This window comes from Trachurus trachurus, assembly GCF_905171665.1.
Source record: "Trachurus trachurus genome assembly, chromosome: 13".
Lineage (NCBI taxonomy): Eukaryota > Metazoa > Chordata > Actinopteri > Carangiformes > Carangidae > Trachurus > Trachurus trachurus.
The window spans coordinates 772,446-797,452 of record NC_139892.1 but is presented as its reverse complement, the minus strand read 5'-3'; the positions used below and the strand labels follow the sequence as shown (position 1 = coordinate 797,452).

At 44.7% G+C, this 25,007-nt stretch overlaps 2 protein-coding genes across 2 annotated transcripts in view; one reads left to right on the top strand and one right to left on the bottom strand.

Annotated features, from left to right (window-relative positions):
* Positions 1-24,653, bottom strand: part of sgsm2 (small G protein signaling modulator 2) — a 52,793-nt gene extending 28,140 nt beyond the window's left edge. Inside the window, exons 1-3 of the mRNA XM_083985309.1 lie at positions 24,536-24,653; positions 16,677-16,752; positions 3,798-3,966 (exon numbers count right to left, since the gene is read on the bottom strand). Coding sequence (XP_083841435.1) covers positions 3,798-3,966; positions 16,677-16,752; positions 24,536-24,595 — 305 coding nt within the window. The 5' untranslated portion in view covers positions 24,596-24,653. The remainder of the gene's footprint in view (positions 1-3,797; positions 3,967-16,676; positions 16,753-24,535) is intronic.
* Positions 1-25,007, top strand: part of LOC310995736 (NACHT, LRR and PYD domains-containing protein 3-like) — a gene marked incomplete at its 3' end in the record, with an annotated part of 361,364 nt that overhangs the window by 295,019 nt on the left and 41,338 nt on the right.

The window sequence follows — 25,007 nt, the reverse complement described above, 5'->3', positions numbered from 1 at the left end:
GTTTATTACTAAGTTTATTACTGTTGATTAAAGTTCACTACTGTTTACTAATGTTCACTACTGTTCACTAGAGTTTACTACTGTTCACTAGAGTTTACTACTGTTCACTAGAGTTTAGTACTGTTCACTAGAGTTTATTACTAAGTTTATTACTGTTGATTAAAGTTCACTACTGTTTACTAATGTTCACTACTGTTCACTAGAGTTTACTACTGTTCACTAGAGTTTACTACTGTTCACTAGAGTTTATTACTAAGTTTATTACTGTTGATTAAAGTTCACTACTGTTTACTAATGTTCACTAGAGTTTACTACTGTTCACTAGAGTTTACTACTGTTCACTAGAGTTTATTACTGTTCACTAGAGTTCACTACTGTTCACTAGAGTTTATTACTGTTCACTAGAGTTTATTACTGTTCACTAGAGTTTACTACTGTTCACTAGAGTTTACTACTGTTCACTAGAGTTTATTACTAAGTTTATTACTGTTGATTAAAGTTCACTACTGTTTACTAATGTTCACTACTGTTCACTAGAGTTTACTACTGTTCACTAGAGTTTACTACTGTTCACTAGAGTTTATTACTGTTCACTAGAGTTCACTACTGTTCACTAGAGTGTATTACTGTTCACTAGAGTTCACTACTGTTCACTAGAGTTTATTGCTGAGTTTATTACTGTTGACTAGAGTTTATTACTAAGTTTATTACTGTTGATTAAAATGTTCATTACTGTTTACTAATGTTCACTATTGTTCACTAGAGTTTATTACTGTTGATTAAAGTTCACTACTGTTTACTAATGTTCACTACTGTTCACTAGAGTTTACTACTGTTCACTAGAGTTTATTACTAAGTTTATTACTGTTGATTAAAGTTCACTACTGTTTACTAATGTTCACTACTGTTCACTAGAGTTTACTACTGTTCACTAGAGTTTATTACTAAGTTTATTACTGTTGATTAAAGTTCATTACTGTTTACTAATGTTCACTACTGTTCACTAGAGTTTATTACTGTTCATCAGTGTTCACTATTGTTCACTAGAGTTTATTACTGTTGATTCAAGTTCATTACTGTTTACTAATGTTCACTACTGTTCGTCACTGTTCAACTGTTCACTAGAGTTTATTACTATTGATTAAAGTTCACCACTGTTCACTAGAGTTCACCACTGTTCACAACTGTTCACTAGAGTTCACCACTGTTCACTACAGTTAACTACTGTTCACAACCTGCAACCGGCCTGCCCTCCCTTCTTATGAACCAGTCTGCCATCCAGTCCTCCCATTAAGCTGGTCTGCTCTCCCTGCCTCCCTTGCCTACCAGAAGCTTCCTCCTTCAGCTGTTGTTAACATTTCCATGTTTCTCACATTCTGTCTTATAAACTGTTTTCTTGTCTGTAACAACATCTATTGCACGTCTCCCCGTCCTGGGTGAGGGATCCTCCTCTGTTGCTCACCCTGAGGTTTCTCCTGGTTTTCCCTGTTAAAAGGGTTTTCCATGGAGTTTTTCCTCAGTGGATGTGAGGGTCTAAGGACAGAGGATGTTGTTGTGATGCCATGAGAAGCCCTTTGAGACAAACTGGTGGTAAAAATGGGCTATACAAATAAAATTGCCTTGCTTTGCCTTACTGTTCACTAGAGTCATTGAGTTCATTATTGTTAGTCAGAGATCACTACTGTTCACCAAGGTTGACTACTCTACATTACTGTTCATCATTGCTCAGCCTCTCTCAGCTGAGTTTTATTCTGTCATTTCACACCCAAAACCAGCTGATCTGGACTTGTTCTCTCTCTCTCTCTCTCACACACACACACACACACACACACACACACACACACACACACACACACACACACACACACACACACACACACACACACACACACACACACACACACACACACACACACACACACACACACACACACACACACACACACACACACAGCTCTATATTTGTGTGTGTGGGGACTCTCTGTAGTCACGATGTTGGAGATCCCCAGTGTGTGTGTGTTTCAGCTGAGTCACGATTTCTGCATTCCCCCTACCGTGTGTGTCTGTGTCTGTGTGTGTATGTGTGTGTGTGTGTGTGTCCTACCATTGAAGCCGTGATTCACTGACTGAACCAGAGCTACATGCTACGTAACTAACATTAGCATGAGCAGAGGGAACAGTTTTGATTTCCTCACACTGACGCATTAGTTATGAGTTATTACAACATTATGACATCATTATGACATCACATCCACAGGTTATTATAACATTATTAAAATAAAGACAATATGAATGGGGGGAGCTCCCTCTGGTATTAAACAACACACACACACACACACACACACACACACACACACACACACACACACACACACACGCACACACACAGTCTAGTGCTATAACTCCTTGTCCCCTCTCTCTTTCTCTTTCCCATCATGCTCTCTGGCTCTTTCACAGCCAGTGGCACAAAACATGTTGCCACGGCAACCAGGGTAAATGAGAGATGGAGCCCTGAGGTGAGACGACAGGGAGAGAGAGAGGGGGGGAGGGAACACGACTCTGTAAGTGTGTGTGTGTGAGATAAAGGCCAATGAGACGTGATGGCTGAACGATATGAAGACGGTGTTGTGATCGACGTCACCCAGGACGACGACTCTGCATATTCTGACTGTGGTTTATTGTTGGTGCATTATTTATACTGATAGGTGTGTGTGTGTGTGTGTGTGTGTGTGTGTGTGTGTGTTCTCTCTCCCCCCAGACAGACATGTGGCTCCAGCTAATGGACGATTAATGGACCTGCAAACAGTCTGCAGATAAGGCAGTTTATCACACACACACACACACACACACACACACACACACACACACACACACACACACACACACACACACACACACACACACACACACACACACACACACACACACACACACACACACACACACAGCAGAGTGAAGCTGACCAACAGTAGCAGTGAGAGCAGAGCTAAGCCACGCCCCCTCGCTCTCTCTCTGTGTGATGTCATCTGAACAGATACATCAGAGATGAGTTTAACAGCATGTTTCTATAGCAACACAACGAGGACAAACAACTTTAGAGGTGATTTCACACTTACAATAATTAATAATCAATAATTATTATATAAGGGACATTGTGTAACTTCTCCTGTTATCTCTTCATGAAAATGGATTATTTGGTTCTTCAGTCTGTTTTTCATTATCCAGTAATCCCCCCCATCAACAAACTGAAGTGTTTGCCGTTTATATCATCGGACGTCTGTGAGACATTATTTCTGCCATCTTTAATGACATCATCTTCTTCTTCTTTCATGTTTTAGTTTTTATGTCAAAACACCTTTTAACTTTTAAAGGTGCTGTATAAGTAATGTTGTTAAAGGTACATTGAGTAGGAATTCCTCCCATCTAGCGTTGTGGTTGTATATCTCAAGCAACTCAATCGTATTTTTCATGTTGCATTCAGGTGAAATTGGGCAGACGGCAGACGGACGACAGCCGCTGCACGTAACGGCATAAACAAGCCTCTATGTAAACAAGTGGTCCGTCAGCACGAGGCAAAACAATACACGTGACAATATGTTGTCATGGCGATGTGGTATTGTTTTACCGTCTTTCTCTGGACTTCTGTGACTAAAATGACATCTGGTTTGTTAGCGACGGCCGTCTGCCCGACTGCAGGTGAATGCAGCATCAGTGTAACGCTCCATTCCTCCTCACTGCGGTGTGTGTTCAACCACATATTCATACATTCATATTCACACACACACACACACACCCACCTGCTGAGCTCCGCCTGCTGCTGCAGCTGCTCCTGGACTTTGCGACACACGTCGGCCGCTGTCTCGTAAACTTTTCCCACTTTGGTGAAGAGAGCGGCGATTTTGTCGCTGCGCAGGAAACCGGCGGCTCGTCTCTTCAGGAGGTGAGTGAAGCAGGACTCGATGGCAGCTGGAGACAGAGAGGGGGGAGGGGGGCAACTTCAGTTTGATAAAACTACAACACAACACAGTGTTTATGGGGACACGGTAAAGTGAGGGACCAGTCAATAAAGTGAGGGACCGGTCATTACAGCGAGGGGCCGGTCAATACAGCGAGGGACCAGTCAACACAGCGAGGGACCAGTCAACACAGCGAGGGACCAGTCAATAAAGCGAGGGACCGGTCTGGGAACAAAATAAAATGAGGGGCCGGTCAGTAAAGCGAGGGGCCGGTCAATAATGCGAGGGACCGGTCAATAAAGCGAGGGGCCGGTCAATAAAATGAGGGACCGGTCAATAAAGTGAGGGACCGGTCCGGGGACACGATAACAGGAGGAGCGTTATCCTTCAGCCTGGTCCATCTCTTTGGTTTGTCCCTCCTGGACACCGTAGGAACCTGATGCAGCTCAGTCGCAGCAGCAGAACATGAGGCACAAACACATTATTGTGAAGTGTGTGTGTGTGTGTGTGTGTGTGTGTGTGTGAGAGAGTTGAGAAACCCCCAGAGACACAAACACACCCACTATAGCTGTGATCCATCCATTAGGCCCCCCCAACACCCCCTCACTGTAATTGCTGCATTAAGGTTTGACCATAATGAGCTTTTTAGAGCTGATGGTAAAAACAACACTGTTGTTGAGCTTTAGAGGCAGAGTGTGTCTCTGTGTGTTGCAATATGTTTTAATAATGCAGAGACATATAGAGGACGGCTGTATGGAGACACGTAGAGGACGGCTGTATGGAGACACGTAGAGGACGGCTGTATGAATACACATAGAGGACGGCTGTATGGAGACACGTAGAGGACGGCTGTATGAAGACACGTAGAGGACGGCTGTATGAAGACATAGGACGGCTGTATGAAGACACATAGAGGGCGGCTGTATGAAGACACGTAGAGGACGGCTGTATGAAGACACGTAGAGGACGGCTGTATGAAGACACGTAGAGGACGGCTGTATGGAGACACGTAGAGGACGGCTGTATGGAGACACGTAGAGGACGGCTGTATGGAGACACGTAGAGGACGGCTGTATGGAGACACGTAGAGGACGGCTGTATGGAGACACGTAGAGGACGGCTGTATGAATACACGTAGAGGCCGGCTGTATGAAGACATTGAGTCTCCATCTGCAGCTGTGGTGTCCCAGTGGGACGTGGTGCTGCTGCTTTATGGCTGTAATATCCCGGTTATTGTTGCTGCTGCTGCCGGAGCCTCAGAGGGAAGAAGAAGCAGCAGACTGTAATGTAGTGGTGTCAGAGCTGGGCTGGTTACCGGGCTGCAGGTTAAACCACCACCACGCTAGGAAACACTCACACCGTGCAGATCCAGAGTTAACTCATTGAGTGCCGCGCTCCTTTCCAAAGTTTTAGTCAAGTGTACCGGCAATTTTGACGATTTTTGTAGAGCCACAGTGTATTCTATATTATTGCCACCAACACATACTGTGGCTCATTTGAAAGGTGAAACTTTCTGCTTCAAATGGCCACAAACCGTTTGTTTCTACGTGCCTCCGTTCCTGAGAAAAGTCAAGCTAAACATGGCTGGGTTTCACCAAAATCCCTGTTTTTTTTCTAGAAAAGGAGATAGAGCGTCTTTTATGAAAGGTGCTCTGTTTGTGCCTGTCGCTCTTCTGACACTCGCATTTCTGGATCAAAGGGCTCGTGTAAGATAAATATATACAACAAATGTTGTTCTATTCACAAAACCACCATTGGGGGCGGGGGGGGCGCCACTAAACAACAATAACACAGACGCACCGTGCCGTGTCACAGCCTCTCGCCGTGGAACGTGATGGTCTCAAAGCCAAAGCAGGTCAGGAACACTGGAATGTGATGGTCTCTGGGATCTTCACCCGAGTGTCCAAGACATACGGCCGGAGATCAGATGACACGACTACAAAGTCGATCATTGACCTCCGGCCTAGGGTGTCCTGGTGCCACGTGCACTGATGGACACCCTTATGCTCGAACATGGTGTTGTTATGGACAAACTGTGGCTAGCACAGAAGTCCAATAACAAAACATCGCTCGGGTTCAGATCGGGGAGGCCATTCCTCCCAATCACACCTCTCCAGGTAACACTGTCGCTGCCCACGTGAGCGTTGAAGTCCCCCAGCAGAACGATGGAGTCCCCGGTTGGAGCACTTTCCAGCACCCCTCCCAGGGCCTCCAGGAAGGCCGGGTACTCTTCACTGCTGTTCGGCCTCTCGTTCAGTGGGGAGAACTCCAACACATGGCGGCTGAGCTGGGGAGCTATGAGCCAGCCCACACCAGCTCGCCGCCTCTCACCGTGGGCAACTCCAGAGTGGAAGAGAGTCCAACCTCTCTCAAGGAGTTGGTTCCAGAGCCCAGACTGCGTGGAGGTGAGCCTGACTATCTCTAGCTGGTACAGCTCAACCTCCTGCACGAGCTCAGGCTCTTTCCCCCCCAGCGAGGTGACATTCCATGTCCCTAAAGCCAGAGTCGTTGTCCGGGGATTGGGTCGCCGGGGCCCTCGCCCACGGCTGCCACCCAGAACACAACGCACCGACCCCTCATGGTCTTTCCTGCGGGTAGTGGGCCTACTGGAAGGCTGGCCCACGTAGCCTGCGAGCCCCAACCCCAGGCCTGGCTCCAGGCTGGGGCCGCGGTGACGCCGATCGGGGCGACGTAAACTTCCTTGATATTGATCCACCCATAAGGGGTTTTGGAACCGCTCTTAGCCTGACCCGTCACCTAGGACCTGTTTGTCTTGGGAGACCCTACCAGGGGCATTAAGCCCCCGACAACATGGCTCCTAGGATCATTTGGGTGCTCAAACCCCTCCACCACGGTAAGGTGGCGATTCAAGGAGAGGCAAACTTTGCTATTTGAACAAAATTCAATTATTTTCAAAATGAGAACATTCAAAGGTGGAAACTGACGTTCCAACATGTTCCTTCAGGAACAACGCAAATTACTATGATGTATTATGATGTACTATGATGTAGCTGAAGCCGGTCTGCCCTCCCTGTCTCCCTTACCTACCAGAAGCTTCCTCCTTCAGCTGTTGTTAACATTTCCATGTTTCTCACATTCTCTGTTATAAACAGTTTTCTTGTCTGTAACAACATCTCTGTCCCGTCTGTCCGTCCTGGGTGAGGGATCCCTCCTCTGTTTCTCACCCTGAGCTTTCTCCTGGTTTTCCCTGTTAAAAGGGTTTTCTATGGAGTTTTTCCTCAGTGGATGTGAGGGTCTAAGGACAGAGGATGTTGTTGTGATGGGATGTAAAGCCCTTTGAGACAAACTGGTGGTAAAAACGGGCTATACAAATAAAACTGCCTTGCCTTACTGTGATGTATTATTATGTACTGTGATGATGTACTATAATGTACTGTGATGTACTATAATGTACTATAATGTACTGTGATGTACTGTGATGTACTATAATGTACTGTGATGTACTATAATGTACTGCGATGTGAACTGTCTCTCTGTTCTTCTGTCTGTGACTCAGGAGACGAGTTCGTGCTCGTTAACAGATCTAATTAAGACAAAGTTAATTATCTTCACTCGTCTGCCGTCCGTCACTCTCGGGTTCATTGTGTCACAGTCACACAGTCATCGCTTCCTGTCGGGCGGCGTGTCGCCACGACAACGCCCCTGGTCTGACTGAAGACGGGGAGCAGCAACACAGCACACAACATGATGATGATGATGTCGTTTAGACTTCCTCTGCCACGAATAAAACCTCAACTCCCTCTGAGCTTCCTAAGCCCTCAGAGTCACTGTGTGTGTGTGTGTGTGTGTGTGTGTGTGTGTGTGTGTGTGTGTGTGTGTGTGTGTGTGTGTGTGTGTGTGTGTGTGTGTGTACACCTGTCGACAGCCACAGTGACTCACACAGGTAAAAAGACCTGTGGATAAAAATAGTGCAGAGACGGTGTGTGTGTGTGTGTGTGACGCTGCAGTTCCTATGAATATGAGATGATGCAACACGAGAGCAGAGCAGGTTGATTCTCCTCCTCGTCCATCATGACGTGGTCGATCAGAACCACAACCAGCTGCTGTATCGATCGGCAGGAGGAGGAGCGATGGAGGCTGAGTTACTGCTCTCAGCTCAGATCAGAGGATCATGAATCTATGAAATGAGCTGTGAAGATAAATATAATAAATGTTCTTATTGATACAGAGCTGCTCTGCTCTGCAGCGCCACCACACGCCTCTACACTGGGCTGGAGCACAGGAATACACACACGAGCAACATAACATCTAAAAGATAAAAACTATAGACAATCATCCACATGTTATAAAGGAATAAACATTAAAGGGATAGTTCAACATTTTGGCAAATTGGCCCATTGCCATAACCCCTATAGTCATAGCAGTAGGTTTGTTACCTTTAATTGTCGGTGCAAGCTATTTTTAGAACGGTGGAGCAGAGCCGCGAGCTGCTCAGAGCTACGCTACGGAGGCTCATTATGGGATTTCTTGGTTTCCCTTCATCAAACTCATCAAATACACAATCCAACAACTCCACAACGCTCTGGTGGACAAGTTGTGAGCTGCACATTCACCACGCTATGAGATAATAACACAACGTTACCACACAGAGTTGTTTTAGAGGGAAATTCATGCAAAACCACTGATGCACGTTGCCTTCAGGGACAGTTTTTCATCAAGCAGTCTCTGCATTTCCCTCTGATATTTTTTGTTATTTAGACTAGTTGAGTCATTTTCAGCCAATAAAAGCTCTAAATGACAATATTTTTATTTCAATTTTGGGAGAAATGTTGTCAGTAATTTAATTTTACTCAAACACATACCTATAAATAGTAAAACCAGAGAAACTGATCATTTTGGGACTTGTCACTTATTTTTTTTCCAGAGCTGTATATATATATAAATACACTGTATATATATATAAATACACTGTATATATATATATATATATATATATATATATATATATATATATATATATATATATATATATATATATATATATATATACTGTATGTCCATGAGCTTCAATATAAAAAGAGGATTTGAGTCGATCTGTGCGACATCGTTGTTGTTTATTGTTGTTTACTGTTCATCCACCAGAGAACTGTAAGAATAGATTTATATTAAAGTGAGCAGCTCTGACACCGTGTGTGTGTGTGTGTGTGTGTGTGTGTGTTTTCTCTGGAGGTTTCTGGCTCTCACGCCTTTTGCTGCTCCTGCGTGGGATGGGAGGATGTTGGAAAGAAGAAGGAAGAGGAGAGGGGGGGCAGAGGTGGTCAAGGGGGGGAGGGGGTCAGATCGGTTGGCATGGCAACAGGAGGAGGAGGAGGAGTGATGAGGGGCGGAGCTTAGTGAAATGTAATTATCAGCCTCAGTGAGTCCGTGGGTCTGAACTTCTAGACTTTCCGTCTCAGTTTATAGTTTAAAGCCTCTGTGAGTTTGGCAGGGTTGCCATGGAGACGGGATCTAATCAGCGGAAATACCCGATGCTTCGCTACAGCCTCGTCAACGTGTGACCTCCGACTCACCGTCACTCTCACTGAGGAGGGGGGGGGGGGGGGGGGGTTCAGGAGGTTCAGAGGAGTTTGTCTGTTCATCCTCAAAGTCTCAGTGATGATGTCATGATGACACCAACCACACAACACAACCACCGGCTCATTGGACCGACAAACTGAACAAATTAAAAATCCTCAGGGTAGATGTTTGGGTCAAAGCTCCATACAGTATAAAGGTAGATGTTTGTGTTAAAGCTCCATACAGTATAAAGGTAGATGTTTGTATTAAAGCTCCATACAGTATAAAGGTAGATGTTTGTGTTAAAGCTCCATACAGTATAAAGGTAGATGTTTGTATTAAAGCTCCATACAGTATAAAGGTAGATGTTTGTGTTAAAGCTCCATACAGTATAAAGGTAGATGTTTGTATTAAAGCTCCATACAGTATAAAGGTAGATGTTTGTGTTAAAGCTCCATACAGTATAAAGGTAGATGTTTGTGTTAAAGCTCCATACAGTATAAAGGTAGATGTTTGTATTAAAGCTCCATACAGTATAAAGGTAGATGTCCATGTGTAGTGTGATTATAAAGCAGCTCTAGGTTCTATATTAATACTGTGAAAGTATCAAAGCCTCAGTCCACAGAGAAATGCACACAGCCTGTATTCAGAAACTGAGCCTTAAAACCAGCCGTCAGGACTTCCTGTCACTTTGTGATGTTACAACTAAGCCCCGCCCCCTCATCACCTGGACAACACCATCCAACAACTTTGCAGGATTTGGTTTCTCTCAGTGTTTTACTCTGAAATCAGATCTATTTCTATTGGATCACTTTAGAAAACAGTCAGCCAATCAGAAGAGAGGACGGTGGAAGTGATGAACTGAGCTCATCACTGATTAACAGGATTTTCTTTTTTCATTTTTTTTTTTATCTCTGACATTTCCGCAGACGGCGGTATCTCATTAGGTCCATGTGAACAGCGACACGGCGGCTCCATTACCCCGTCATTATCCCCGCTGGTTAAATTAGAAACACGTCTCTGGTCTCGTCTTTATTACTGTCGTCTTCTCTCTTTCCCATTTTTCCCTTTTTCTATTTCTGTCCGTTCATCCGTCTGCGCTGCGCCCGACCCCAGATGTCCGTCCGCTGACAGCTCATTACAGGACCATGAGTTTCTAACGAGCCCATTAGCTGCTTCAGGCCATCCCTCCTCTCCGACCACCTCATCCCTTTCTCCTGCTCCACTCCTCCGTTCTTAATCTCATCACGTCCTTTTTTTCTGGACCCAATCACTCAGATTTATTTTAAACCATGATTTCTGTCATTATCCTGATCGCTACACTGGCTCAGACGTTTTAAACTCGGTTTTAATCCTCTGCTCTGGTTCAGCTGTAGGTTTCCATCTCCGCTCACTTCCTGGTTAATGAACCTGGATCAGGACTTTAGGAGTTTGTAGACGGCGATTCGAATGTCTAATGCTTGTATTCAAATTTTTTATCTTTTTTTTAGGTCATTACATACATCTATACCAGCTTATTATTACACTGCAAAAACTCAAAATCTTTCCAAGAATATTTGTCTTATTTCTTTTCAAAATGTCTAATTTCTAGTCAAAACTAAACTCTTTCCACTTAACATAAGACTCATCACCTAAAAATTAACTTGTTTTTAGATCATTTTCACTTGTTTCAAACGAATTTTCACTTGAAATAAGTAGAAAAATCAGCCAGTGAAAGCAGGTTTTTTGTGTTTGTAATAAGAAAGAAAACCTTGCTCAACTATCAGATTTTTCTACTTATTTCAAATGAAAATCAGCTTGAAAGAAGTAAAACGTGTCTAAAAAGCTGCTTTTTAATGTGATGAGTGTTATTTTAAAGCCCCAGTATGTAACTTATTTGGCTTTTTATTATTATTTTATCATCAAAAATCAAATATGTCTTTCATAAATATGTATTTCACTGAAGTGGAATCACACCCACATACAAATGAAAGTTTTCTCGTACCTTAGAATGAGTTGTTACTAGGGCTGACCCAAAAAAATCGAAGCTTCGAAGCTTCGTTCGTTGCCATGGTAATCGATCATGAAGTCCGTGATCGATTGTTTTTTTTTCTTCCCTTTTTCCTTTTTGACACCGGTTCTCATCGGCAATTGTTACATTAAAATGAGTCGGCTACTTGGCATCCTGGAAACCTGCCTGATGTTGGAGATATGCAGTGTTTGTTTGCCATTACTTTCATTATTACCGCTACGACCCTCCCGTCAGACGTTACGATCGCGCACACCCGCAGCCGTCGAAGCTTCGATTTTGATCGATTTTATGTCCGCGAAGCATCGATTGTCAAAATACGATAATCGGGTCAGCCCTAGTTGTTACAAGTCGTTACAAATACATAAGTGGGCGACACACCGAACCGAGGCGGCCATGTTGCATCACCATTTTTTACGTTGAGTGGCAGCGTGACCGTAGGTAACCACGGAAACTGAGCGGAGCTGTGGGCTCGGCCTGTTAAAACTGTCACCACTGTGTAGTGTGAGGAAGGACGGAGGCACTGGTGTTGCATTCAGGTGCAGTCAGGCAGACGGCCGTCGGCAAACCAACCGGATGTCATTTTACTCCACCAGAGAAAGACGGTAAAACAATACCACATCACCATGACAACATATTGTCACACCTGTATTGTTTTGCCTCGTGCTGGCGGACCACTTGTTTACATAGAGGCTTGTTTATACTGTTACATACAGCGTCTGTTGTCTGTCTGACGTCTGCCCCATTTCACCTGAATGCAACATCAAGAATACGTTACGATATGCAACCGCACCGCTAGATGGGGGAATTCCTACATACTATACCTTTAAACTTCAAGTCTGAGGTGTTTAAAAGACAGAAATCTGTTTTGATGAATGTAAATAAGCCTTAACTTTAGATATAATTAAACAAAAAAAATGAAAAAACTGGTTTGTTTTCACTTTAAAATTGTATACAAAACAAATTAGACTAATAAAACAGTGCAAAACTATAAAATAATCACTGCATTCAAAACAGAAACCCATAGAGGCTTGTTTATACTGTTACATGCAGCGTCTGTTGTCTGTCTGACGTCTGCCCAATTTCACGTGAATGCAACATCAAGAATACGTTCTGATATGTAACCACACCGCTAGATGGGGGGAATTCCTAAACATTATATAGGGGACATATTATGCAAAACTCACTTTTTCATTGCTTTAGTATGTGTATTTGCGTATCTGGAGTGCCTTCTCACCCCTTAAACGTAAGTTTTGACAACTACGTCAACATTTTGTAAACTACCATAGTCAGAAAATGTGTCTCTTAACAAGCCGTTTTAATTTCACCCGACTTATTACATCACAAGCCGGGTGATGTGAACATTCAAGCCCTCGCTCCCATGGTTACCTCAGCTACCAGAGCAAACATTCTAAACCGACCGTTTAGAGCAGGGCTGTGAAAGTAGTGTGTAGAGAACCCAGCTGTGCTCAATCTGTTGGTTTTTCTGGCCAAAGCATGTTACTAACATTACTTTTAGACATCAAGGTATCATGTCAAGAAGCAGAAATTAACATAATATCTCCCCTTTAAGGCTCTCACACACCCGTGTGAATGGTTTGATTCCAAATATTCTGTCACATATTCGTCGCGATGCAAATAGGCTATGCAACAGACGCGACAGTTAGAAGCCAAAGTTTCGCCTCATGTCGTGTCGAATCAGCCAGTGTGTGTGTGTAATACAGGTTTACTGTACACACACACACTGGCTGATTCTCCCTCATGTATCCAACAGTGGTTTGTTTACATCAAAAACAAAGATGGAGGACGGTTGTGTTTCTGTTGCAGCTGGTGAAATCTATCAGTGGACACACACAGACAGTAAAAGCTTTACACTGAAGAGAACATTACACTCCTCCTCCTCTGGGCTAATGAGGTGAGTTATGTGATCGGTGTAAATGTTGTGGAGAAGTTTAGGACTCCTACACACACACACAGTTACACAACAGCCTGCTCAGACCACGCACACACGCACGCACACACACACACACACACTCTGCAGTCAACACCACAGGTCGACCGGTGTTAACACGACAACATAATTTCTTCACCGTCACAAACACAACTGTAGCTACCGGTGCAGGGCTGCCTGTCGCTAAGCAACGCAAACCTTTTCCATGACGACACACTCGCAGCTTCACGTCAGGACCGTCATCGTCCTGACGACCTGACACTAACCGCTCAGATAACGGCCGCTAATGTGACGCTAATTAACCGCTGTCGGTTCCCTGACGGCTATGAGGGAGCAGCTCTCGTCCAATCAGATCGCTCCGTGTCGTGTCACACACCGTGTTAACAAGACAAAGACGTTTCTCTGCTTTGAGCCATTTGAACTACACATAAAGTCAGATCCAGCTCAGTCTCGTCTGTACAGGTGTGATGCTGCGTTCGAGGCGACTCTGAATCACGACGCACCGCGACCAGAATAACTGAAAACATGTTGCATACAAAGTGCTTCACGTAGCTAAGGCATTAAAACATTACAAAGTCACAAAAACAATTAAAGGGACAGTATGTTGCTTATTTGGCTTTTTATTAGCAAAAATCAAATATAGATAGCTGCTGTGTGACGTCACGTGATATATCACGTGACGTCACACAGCAGCCGCAGCCGCAGCCGCAGCCGCAGCCGCAGCCGCAGCCGCAGCCGCAGCCGCAGCCGCAGCCGGTCACAGCGCCATCTTGGGTACCGACTTCCAAAGGCAGTCTATGGGCTGTGACATCAAATCTCACAAAAAGAGTGAATAAACCTTTTTTTTTATTACATGGCTCTATTGAATGTCGTATTCCGATAATTTATTGATATTTCTGATATTTATCTACATCCTGATTTTGCATTTTACAGTCTGTTATTCCTGTTTAACAGATCGTTGCTAAGTAAAATACACCGTTGCTAGGGACGCCACTCTGATCAGCGCAGCACAGATAAGAGAAACTATGCAGGAAATTTACTTTCTGTTTCATTTTTACCATCATTAAACAGCTTGGGACTAATAGTGATGTTAGATAAATGAGTGGTAACTTGTTACAGAGAGAGTGGAGGCTCCTTCCACATCGCTGCTGGAAACACAGCTGCTCTCCTCTGGTCTCTGTCAGAGCGTCTGTGGCACCGCGAGTCCGCGACCGTAACAAGTCCTTACATCTCTGACCGTAATCTCTTGTTTATGACAGATACGACTACACAAATACATACATTGTAACATGTATATGATAATCTATCGATCCGATGATTGACTATTAAAGGCTTCATTGAAAACAAATGCACACGACCAAGGCGGGTGAGGAAACCAGCAGAGAAGTGACTGGACTTGCAGATTCGCTAAATTATGTAATTTATAAATCGATAAAAGTCGTATTTTGATCAACATTACATCTGAAATTAATAATTTCACTCTTAAGCCGTGTAATAAGCAGGATAATGTAGAGTTAGTCTGTGGTTATGGAGAAATAAAGACTAAGACATCCTTCATCAAAGCCCGTACAGTCTAATGATCATAGCTGTGCCTCAGTCCCCAGTTGGTACCCAAGATGGCGCTCACAACAAGAACGTCACGTGACTGATAAGCATCTATTGCTTTCATAAACACGTATTTACCGAACTCTAATCACAACAGCACACAAACGGACAAAAGTCTGGTTGCTTTTTTTTTCTAACCCTCCTCCTGGTCATGTGCATTTGTTTACAACAAAGCCGGCGAGAAATCAATAAATATAGCAGTGGATGACATAACTGTCATAAACAAAAGATTACGGAGCGCGTTTGTGTCACGGTGCCATAGAGACTAATTAATTACTTTTACCATGTAGTAACTCTGTTACTAACTCAGTTGCTTTTTGGGGAAAGTAACTAGTAACTATAACTAATTACTTTTTTAAAGTAATGTGCCCAACACTGCTGTCATGTTGCATCTCCATCTTTGAATACGGTAGCAGAAAGCGGACAAACGGCTCAAATGCTCTATCAGAGGACAATCAACGATGTTGTTTTTGTTTTTTTCTGCCGTTATAAAACACACTCGGTGCTACAGCTGAGCAGCGTTAGCAGCGTTAGCAGCGTTAGCAGCGTTAGCAGCGTTAGCAGCGTTAGCAGCTAGGCTACATCTCACAGTGTTGAAGTGTTTTTATACAAAGTGCAGCCAAACACCAGGCTGAAGAGAGAGTTAATTGTTCTCTGAGGACTCGATTAGAAACATAAGCTTGTCCAGCTACGGCCACGGTTCACCTCTCTCTCCTCAGCAGAAGGACACGAACCTGACGTCACATGGAAACGCTTTTAAAGGGATAGTTCAACATTTTCATCGCCATAATCCCTGTAGTCGTAGCAGTAAGTTCGTTACCTTTAATTGTCGGTGCAAGCTATTTTTAGAACGGCGGAGCAGAGCCGTGAGCTGCTCAGAGCTACGCTACGGAGGCTCATGGGATTTCTTGGTTTCCCTCATCAAACTCATCAAATACACAATCCAACAACTCCACAACGCTCTGGTGGACAAGTTGTGACCTGCACATTCACCACGCTATGAGATAATAACACAACGTTACCACACAGAGTTGTTTTAGAGGGAAATGCAGAGACTGTTGATGAAAAACTGTCCCTGAAGGCAACGTGCATCAGTGGTTTTGCATGAATTTACCTCTAAAACAACTCTCTGAAAAACTATTTGATGTAGAAAACAGCGACGTGACGACCACGCTGCTGAGAAATGTAGTTACGTTGCTGCTAACTGCTACGTGTGAATGTCTGGAGGAAACTAATGCAGACGAGGAGACGCTGGAGTTAACGAGCCCTTCGTTAGCAGGTAGAGTGACTCACTGATGACATCATCACTGATCATTAGCATGCGACCTCTGACCCTTCACCCCCCCCCCCCCCCTCAGAGGGCCACGAGCTGGAGAGAGGCTGATGATGAGCAGTGACATCACGAGGGGTCAGACTGAGGCCGGAGGGGACGCAGCCGAGTGTGTGATCTCACACACACACACACACACACACACACACAGTTTCCATCATCTCCACTGTGATTATTAACTTTCCATTGATGCAGCAGAACAGTGACGTCAACAAGTGTCCTTGACAGAGAAGCAGCAGAGAGTCACCTGCTGAGGAGCGTGTGTGTGTGTGTGTGTGTGTGTGTGTGTGTGTGTGTGTGTGTACTCACTGCACAGAGCTATGATGTGGCTGCTGTCCTCGTGGACAAACTTCTTCGTCACTGCTTCCTCCATGATCTGCTTCACCTGCGAACGAGAGACTCACAGTTTGTCAGTGTGTCTGGACTCTGATGTCGTCGTCGTCATCGCTGTCGTCGTCGCCATAGCGACGGGTGCCGTCGTCACTACGCTACGGTCGCCGTGTTTCAGTTACACGACACGGCCATCAAATGTTTTCTTTCTGCTCATCGCCATCATCACCACCTGCTGCAGCTGCATTGTGGGTAACGAGCAGACTGAGAGTCACAACTTCCTGTCAGGATTTTCAACATAAAACCAGAGAGAGGACAGGAAAATCAACTGTAGCACAATGTGGATGTGACATAACACCGGAGCTGTCGGCTCAGGTGGAGGTGGCGTCTGTGAAAAGTCACCGTGGTAACGCAGTGAGGAGGAATGGAGCGTTACACTGATGCTGCATTCACCTGCAGTCGGGCAGACGGCCGTCGCTAACAAACCAGATGTCATTTTAGTCACAGAAGTCCAGAGAAAGCCGGTAAAACGTGGGTCAGGTAAACAATACCACATCACCATGACAACATATTGTCACGTGTATTGTTTTGCCTCGTGCTGACGGACCACTTGTTTACATAGAGGCTTGTTTATGCCGTTACGTGCAGCGGCTGTCGTCCGTCTGCCGTCTGCCCAATTTCACGTGAATGCAGCATGAAAAATACCATTGGATTGCTTGAGATACAACCACAACGCTAGATGGGAGGAATTCCTACACAATGCACCTTTGAAATCAACAAACAACAACAAAAACCAGTGTGTTGTAGAGAATTAAAGCATTATTAGCATTATTATTATTATTAGTGCTGTCGTGTTAACTTAACTACCGTTCAGATGTTTGAACCCATCAGCCACATGTTAGGAGACAACAACAAAACACTCCACCCTGGACAATAATTCAATATTCAACTCTGTCCATATGTCACTGACCAATGAACTAGGATATGCAATTAGATAAAGGTCACACAAACAAATGCCAACAAGAAGAAAAACATAAATCTGAACAAACATACAATAGAAACAAAATGTTAACTTAATGGCTCTGGGACTTTCTTGTCAATTATATTCCTTAAATCAAAGCGTTTCACAGCATTTTATGAGCTTAGTGCTTTTATTTTGACGGAAAGGCCTGTCTCTCTCGCCCTGGATCTGGTTCCTTACCAAAACGGGTCCACGCCTATGTTCCCACAGCCTTATGTTCCCCAGAGGTGTGGACTTGGACTAGAGACTTGAGACTTGACTTGGACTCGAGTCCCGATTTTGATGACTTAAGACTTGCTTGATCAAATCAAAAAAAGACTTGGACTCGCTTGGGACTTGATGCCAAAGACTTGAGACTCTACTTGGACTTGAGAGCAAAGACTTGAGACTCTACTTGGACTTAACCCTCTTGACTTGAATTCAAGTCAAGTCACAAGCAGCTAGCACAAATATTAAAATATTTAAAAAAGTGTCACATCAATGTTATACTGCAGCAGCCAGCCAGAGACATTCCTATAGAACCCAGTCCTGTTATCAGTCTTGGCTGTATAATTAAAGCAGAAGTAAGTGATATATTTGTGTTAATATAAGTCTTAAATAGTTGTATCTTCCGACAGCAATCATTTCTATAGAGTGTTTGGTCTGAAACACGGGTCTGTCAGTCACTCTGCTCTGCTCTGAGCCGAAGAGAAAACTTTTCTCGTATCCTACAGTTTTTATCCAATGAGGAGAGAGAACGGCATGCAGGGCTGTGTGTGCAGCCAAGGGATGCGCCTGAATGTGGTGACGTAGGGACGAGGACTGTTATGGTGCGTTCAAGGAAACTCGTATTTTTCCGACCGTGAAGTCGTACCAGTTCGATCTGGTACGAGTTCACCGGTCGGAAGTTACGAGTGGCCGTTATAGTGACTTTCACCGGTAAAACAGGTCGGAAAAACACGAGTGGGTTGCCTGAAACGCTACAAAGTCGTAAGTTGTGACTTGAAGCTGTAATTTACGATTTCAAAAGCCTGCCTGGAACGCAGCATTAGCGAAAACGACCGGACCACTTACTTCTGCTTTAATGCCAACACACTAATGCCTACCACACATAAAGATAATCTGGCTGATTTTGCCCCGATTTTCCCCCTTCCGACCAAAGACAAAAATCGCCCGATTATCTTGGCTCTTAACTCATTGAGTGCCAACCACGTAATTTCTCGTTTTTCGTTCCCATGCGTTGAGTGCCGAAAACGTAATTTTACGTTTTTTGCTTTTTTTTTAAATTATGAAAATAGACACTTTAATACACATTATATGTAAATTTGGGGACTCTACGACGAGGAGAACTGAAATAGATGACGATCAAAGTCACATGACAGCTCATGATCTGGAAGTTTTTATCATAACTCGGCTTCTGCAAACGAGTTCTGCATGCAGATGCAGCGCAGCTGCTCTGCAGCTGCTCTGCTCTCACCCGCGCTGCTGCTCCAGCTGCTCGAGCTGCTCGGAGCTGAACCAGGAAGCTCTCAGCCGACAGTCCGCCCGGTCTTCATCTGGAGCAACACCGTGTCCTCCCCAAAGTCCTCCCGCGGTAAAATCTGATGGTCTCTGGGCCAAAGCAGACCGCCGTCACCGACCCGTACCACAGAAGGACCGCGACCACCGGCGGGACCGGTCTTCCCGCGGCGCTGTGGCCGACTGACCCTCACGTTCCGCGGGGAGAAGCTGAGACACGGCACGGTGCGTCTGTGTTATTGTTGTTTAGTGGCGCCCCCCCCGCCCCCGATGGTGGTTTTGTGAATAGAACAACAACTGTTGTATATATTTATCTTATACGAGCCCTTTGATCCAGAAATGCGAGTGTCAGAAGAGCGACAGACACAAACAGCGCACCTTTCATAAAAGACGCTCTATCTCCTTTTCTAGAAAAAAAGGAGGGATTTTGGTGAAACCCAGCCATGTTTAGCTTGACTTTTCTCAGGAACAGAGGCACGTAGAAACAAACGGTTTGTGGTCATTTGAAGCATTAAGGTAAACCTTTCAATTGAGCCACAGTATGTGTTGGTGGCAATAATATAGAATACACTATGGCTCTACATAAAACGTCAAAAATGGTCTAAATTGCCGGTACACTTGACTAAAACTTTGGAAAGGAGCGCGGCACTCAATGAGTTAAGAGTATTTTATGAGATTCTCCTGTAGTGTGTGGTGTTTTAAGATTTAAATTCTCCGAACAATCGGCTCGTAAAACGGTCGGCGGCGACAATCGTAAAAATTAAACATGTTCAGTATTTACGATTGTTGGTCCCAACAATCGTGACCGTTTGGATCAAAAATCGGCTTGTGTGTGGGGGGGAAACCGACAATCTCGAGTCACGGGCTCTGCTTCTTTATGTAACCAATAAAGAAGCAAGCTGACTTCAGCACACGTAGCATAACAAACCAGTGTGGCTAACGGCTCCATGGCATGGATCTATATAATACATCCATGCACCATGGCTACCATCAACAGAGTACGTCAGATCACGTTTGATCACGAGATTTCTGACGTGTTACTGTACGTCAATTTTAAAGGTGTACAGAAATGGCCGTTTGTCCTGTTTGTCGCGCCGAGTTGTCACGAGCTGCAACACGAGTTTACCCGAGTAAGGAAAACGAATTTGATTGGTCGCTATCGAGCGGGCGGGACATTCAAAGCTTGGGGCGAGACCGAGCTCCGTGTGTGTGTGCGTGTCTCAGACGTTTGAATGACGGATTACGGATCCAATATCAGTGGCTGGTGAATCGTGTACAGGCTGACGTATAATCCGTGCGCCTGCATTATCCACTGCGGGGAAAAAAATACACACTTTCATCCCGGATTTACTCAAAAATAGAATTTTGCACAAAGTTTGGCCTACATCGTCTGAAAGATGAGTTATCACATTCATTTTATGATACAGAGTGGGCTCAAATTCAGTTTTCTTTTCTGTACACCTTTAAATAGCTTTATTGGCATGAGAAGGCAGTGCTTATATTGACAAAGCATATCACAATAGAATATTAATAAAAATAAACAGATGAATAAGTGGCAGAACATTAACAATAAAATATAAACAACTTAACTGAGGCGTGGTCATGATCTTTACGTATCATTAATTATAATCGATTTGTTTGGGACTCGAAACAAAAATCTTAGGACTTGGTTGGGACTTGAAAAAAAAATCTTAGGACTTGGTTGGGACTTGAAAAAAAATCTTAGGACTTGGTTGGGACTCGAAACAAAAATCTTAGGACTTGGACTTGACTTGGGACTTGAGAGCAAAGACTTGAGACTCTACTTGCGACTTGAGAGAAAAGACTTGAGACTCTACTTGGACTTGCAACATAGGGACTTTCTCCCACCTCTGATGTTCCCACAGCCCTATGTTCCCACAGCCTTATGTTCCCACAGTTCTAAGATTTTTCTCAAAATTAGGCCCTATGTTCCCACTGGACTCTATCTATCTATCTGGCCTGTCTAGCCTCTACCGGGTCTTTTTACTAAACTTAACCAACTCTTTTCTTCATTGCCTAAACCCAACCAATGGTGGGACCAATGGGCTGTGGGAACATAGGGCCTAATTTTCAGTGACAACAAAAGTTAGAAATGTGGAAACATAGGGCTGAGGGAACATAGGAATGACCCCACCAAAACAGCGAGTCAACAGCCCCAGACTAGGCTGGACTGCAGGGTTTTCCAGTGCCGATCTGGAAATGCGGGTTGCCTGGGTGATTTTGGCCGCCGCCTTGGTTAAACCGTGTGTGCATGGTGGTCCGTTCAGATGTAGCGCCTCAACCCTTTCAATGTAGACGGGCGTGTGTCTCGAGATGCAGAATGTGTTTTAAGAGAAACACACACGTCAGGACTTGTATCATCAGAGCAGACATGGCCTGGGATTTTCAGCCTCCTTTCATATTTAAGATTAAAATCACAGGACATGTCTGCTCTGATGATACAAGTGAGCAGTGTAAAGCTCCTTAAAGCAGATATCAGTGTAATGTTTTTGTTAATATAAGTCCTAAATAGTCCTATTTTCCGTCAGCAATCACTTACATGAAGTATTTCAGCCTAAACACGAGTCTCTCCGTCACTCTGCTCTGCTGTAACCCGAGGAGAAAATTTTCCTTGTGGGATACAAGTGTTATCCAATGAGGAGAGAGAACGGCATGAAGGGCTGTGTGTGCAGCCAAGGGATGCGCGTGAATGTGGTGACGTAGCACGAGGACCAATTGATGCCTGACAAGGGCGGGGGCTGCTAACTCATGGTGCGTTCAAAGAAACTCGTACTTTGTGTTTTTCCTTCCTGTGAAGTCATACCAGTTCGATCTGGTACGAGTTCACGGGTCGGAAGTTACGAGTGGCCGTTATAGGGAACTTTCACAGACAACAGGATGGTAAAAACACGAGCTACGGGTTACCTGGAACGCTACCAAGTCGTAGTTGTGACTTGAAGCTGTAACTTACGGTTTCAAAAGCCTGCCTTGAACGCAGCATTAGCCGAAACGGCCGCGAAGCTGATATCTGCTTTAATAGGGAACAGAAAGTCCAGCTGTCAAGATGTGAAGATTTTTCATTTTATATCAAACACCAAAGATGTGTGTCAATGAAAATGATGAGCTAACAGGTACAATAAAATATAAACAACTAAATCATGAAGCAAACAGGTTAATTTAGTTTCAGTCGTGGCCGATTTGAATGTCCAGCTATTACTGACTCATGATGATTCTACTGCGGTTGTTCACTTCAGGGGGCGTGGCCTAATTTCACCGTTAGCTGATGCTACTAAACGCTGCTAACCCTCAGTGTGGCTGTATTCTAAACCTCCTGCTAGTACACACTGACTTGGCCAAAATTCAGTATGCAGCATACACGATGTAGTATACAGTATGTAGTATGCAGTATGCAATATGTAGTATACAGTATGTAGTATGCAGTATGCAAACAAAAGCAGAATCTGCAGTATGCGACAAATTCCCGGATGTCTTACTGATTTGTAAAATATCTCCAGTATCTGACCCAGTCTACATTGTGTACTGTATCCCACAATGCAACGCTCCTCTAATCTCTAACCGTAACCAAAGAAGGTTTAGAGTAGTGAAATATCTTTGCCATGTACTGTAACCATAACTTAATAAAATAAAATAAAATTTAATGCAGACTGATCGGTTCATTGTAAAACATGTATTTATTAATGTAAATGTGGTGGTTTGTGTCCGTAGGCTCCAGAGCCCCGAGGCAGCGCTGCTCTTCTGTCCAATACACACAGGAAGCTTCACTTTACATTCAAACTAACTAATGCTACTGATACAGGTGTTAGATTTCATCAACGAGACCAACATTTATCTCCTAAAAATAATATAACCAGCCGGCGGTAAACCTCTAAAAACCTGCAGGTAAGTTAATTAACAATCGTTTTCTTCCCCCGGGATGACGACGGAGGTTGGCCGGCCGAGCAGCTCTGCAGACGAGCCATTGATCTGCTCCCGAAACATTGGAGCTTCACTTCCAAACAGGCGTCATTTGGATAAACTGACCACACATTGGGGATCTAAACAGTTACTTTCTCTCATGAAAAATATTCAAACTTAATAAAGTTACGTAATAACAGCGGCGCTACAGCAGGAAATAAAACAGCTTTTCGCCTGTTTAGTTACCGCTGCCGGTTGCCGCGAAATGCATTCTGGGAAACTTGTGAACTTGTACAGACTACTGCGGTATGAACGCCGTTGGTCTGAATCCCACATTCAGTCTGTAGTACACAGTACTAACGCAGTACTAGTAGGTAGTACAGTAGTATGCCCGACACCTGGGCAGGTTAAACTGATCACAGCTATTGATTGATTATTGGTAATTTATCAGTTAATGATCCATCAGAGTAAAGGTCTGGACTCTGGACATGGACCACACCTCAACTCAACTGACGTGTCACTGCAGGAGGAGGAGGAGAGAGGAGAAGGAAGAAGAGGAGAGAGGAGAAGGAAATGGAAGAGGATGAGGAGGAAAGGGAAGAGGACAAGAGAGGAGGACAGAGGAGGAGGTGAAGAAGGTGGGGGAGAGAAGAGGAAGAGGAGAAGGAAAAGGAAGAAAAGGAGATGGAGAGGAGGAAAAGGAAGAAGAGGAAGAGGAGGGGAAGGAGGAAGAGGAAAAGGAGGTGGAGGAGAGAAGAGAAGGAGGAGAAAGGAAGAGGAGGAGATGGAGGGCAGGAGGAAGAGCAGGAGGAAAAGGAAGAAGAGGAGAAAGGAGGAGGAAAAAGGAAGATGAGAGAAGAGAAGGAGGAATAGGAAGAAGATGAGAGAAGAGAAGGAGGAGAAAGGAAGAGGAAGAGATGGAGGAGAGGAGGGAAGAGGAGGAGGAGGAAGAAGATGAGAAAGGAAGAGGAGGAGATGGAGGAGAGGAGAAAAGAGGAAGAGAAGAGAGGAGAAAGAGGAGGAGGAGCCAGCGACTCCTCAGCAGCTGTTTGAGTTGTGGATGCTTGAGACAACAGGACACTGAGTCAGAGATGGAGGATGAAGCAGCTTCAGTCCCACAGAGATCTGATCGATACCTCTGATCGATACCTCTGATCAATACGATGCAGCAGCAGCCAGCTATAGCTACCTGTTGAACTCTGATTCTGTGTTGATTATTGATCCTCATTGATTCTCCACGGGCTCAGATCATGAGCTTGATCAAACGGAGCAGCAGGTGCAACACAACGACGACAGGTGAACGTGTACGCGCGCTTCTCTCTCTCTCTCTGTGTGTGTGTGTGTGTGTGTGTGTGTGTGTGTGTGTGTGTGTGTGTGTGTGTGTGTGTGTGTAAACAGCGCCTACCTCCCGTTTGACGGTCCACAGTAGTTTCTCCTTGTGCTCCTCCTCCGTGCTGCCCTCCATGGCTCCGGGCGGCGCTCCGTCTCTCTGCCGGCAACACGACGCTGCTTCCCGGCCACTGGCTCCGCGGATCCCCGGCCTCTGGCTCCGGAGCTTCTTTTTTTTTTATCCCGGTTTCCTCCTCTTCTTCCTCTTCCTTCTTCTCCTTCTCCTTCTTCCTCTTCTTGTTCCTCGGACTGACGCAGCCGAGCAGCCTGGAGACGACGTCAGAGGATCCGCCTTCCTCTCTCTCTCTCTCTCTCTCTCTGATCAATGGAGGAGGAGGGGAAAAAAAGAAAAGAGAGACAGAGAGACAGAGAGAGAGAAATCAGTGCCGGCCTGCAGCCGCTCAGCATCCAACACACCGCCCAACCTGTGGCTGCTGGCTGGCGCTCCGGGTATTTATTTATTTATAGCAGCTCTCCTCTTTGTCTCA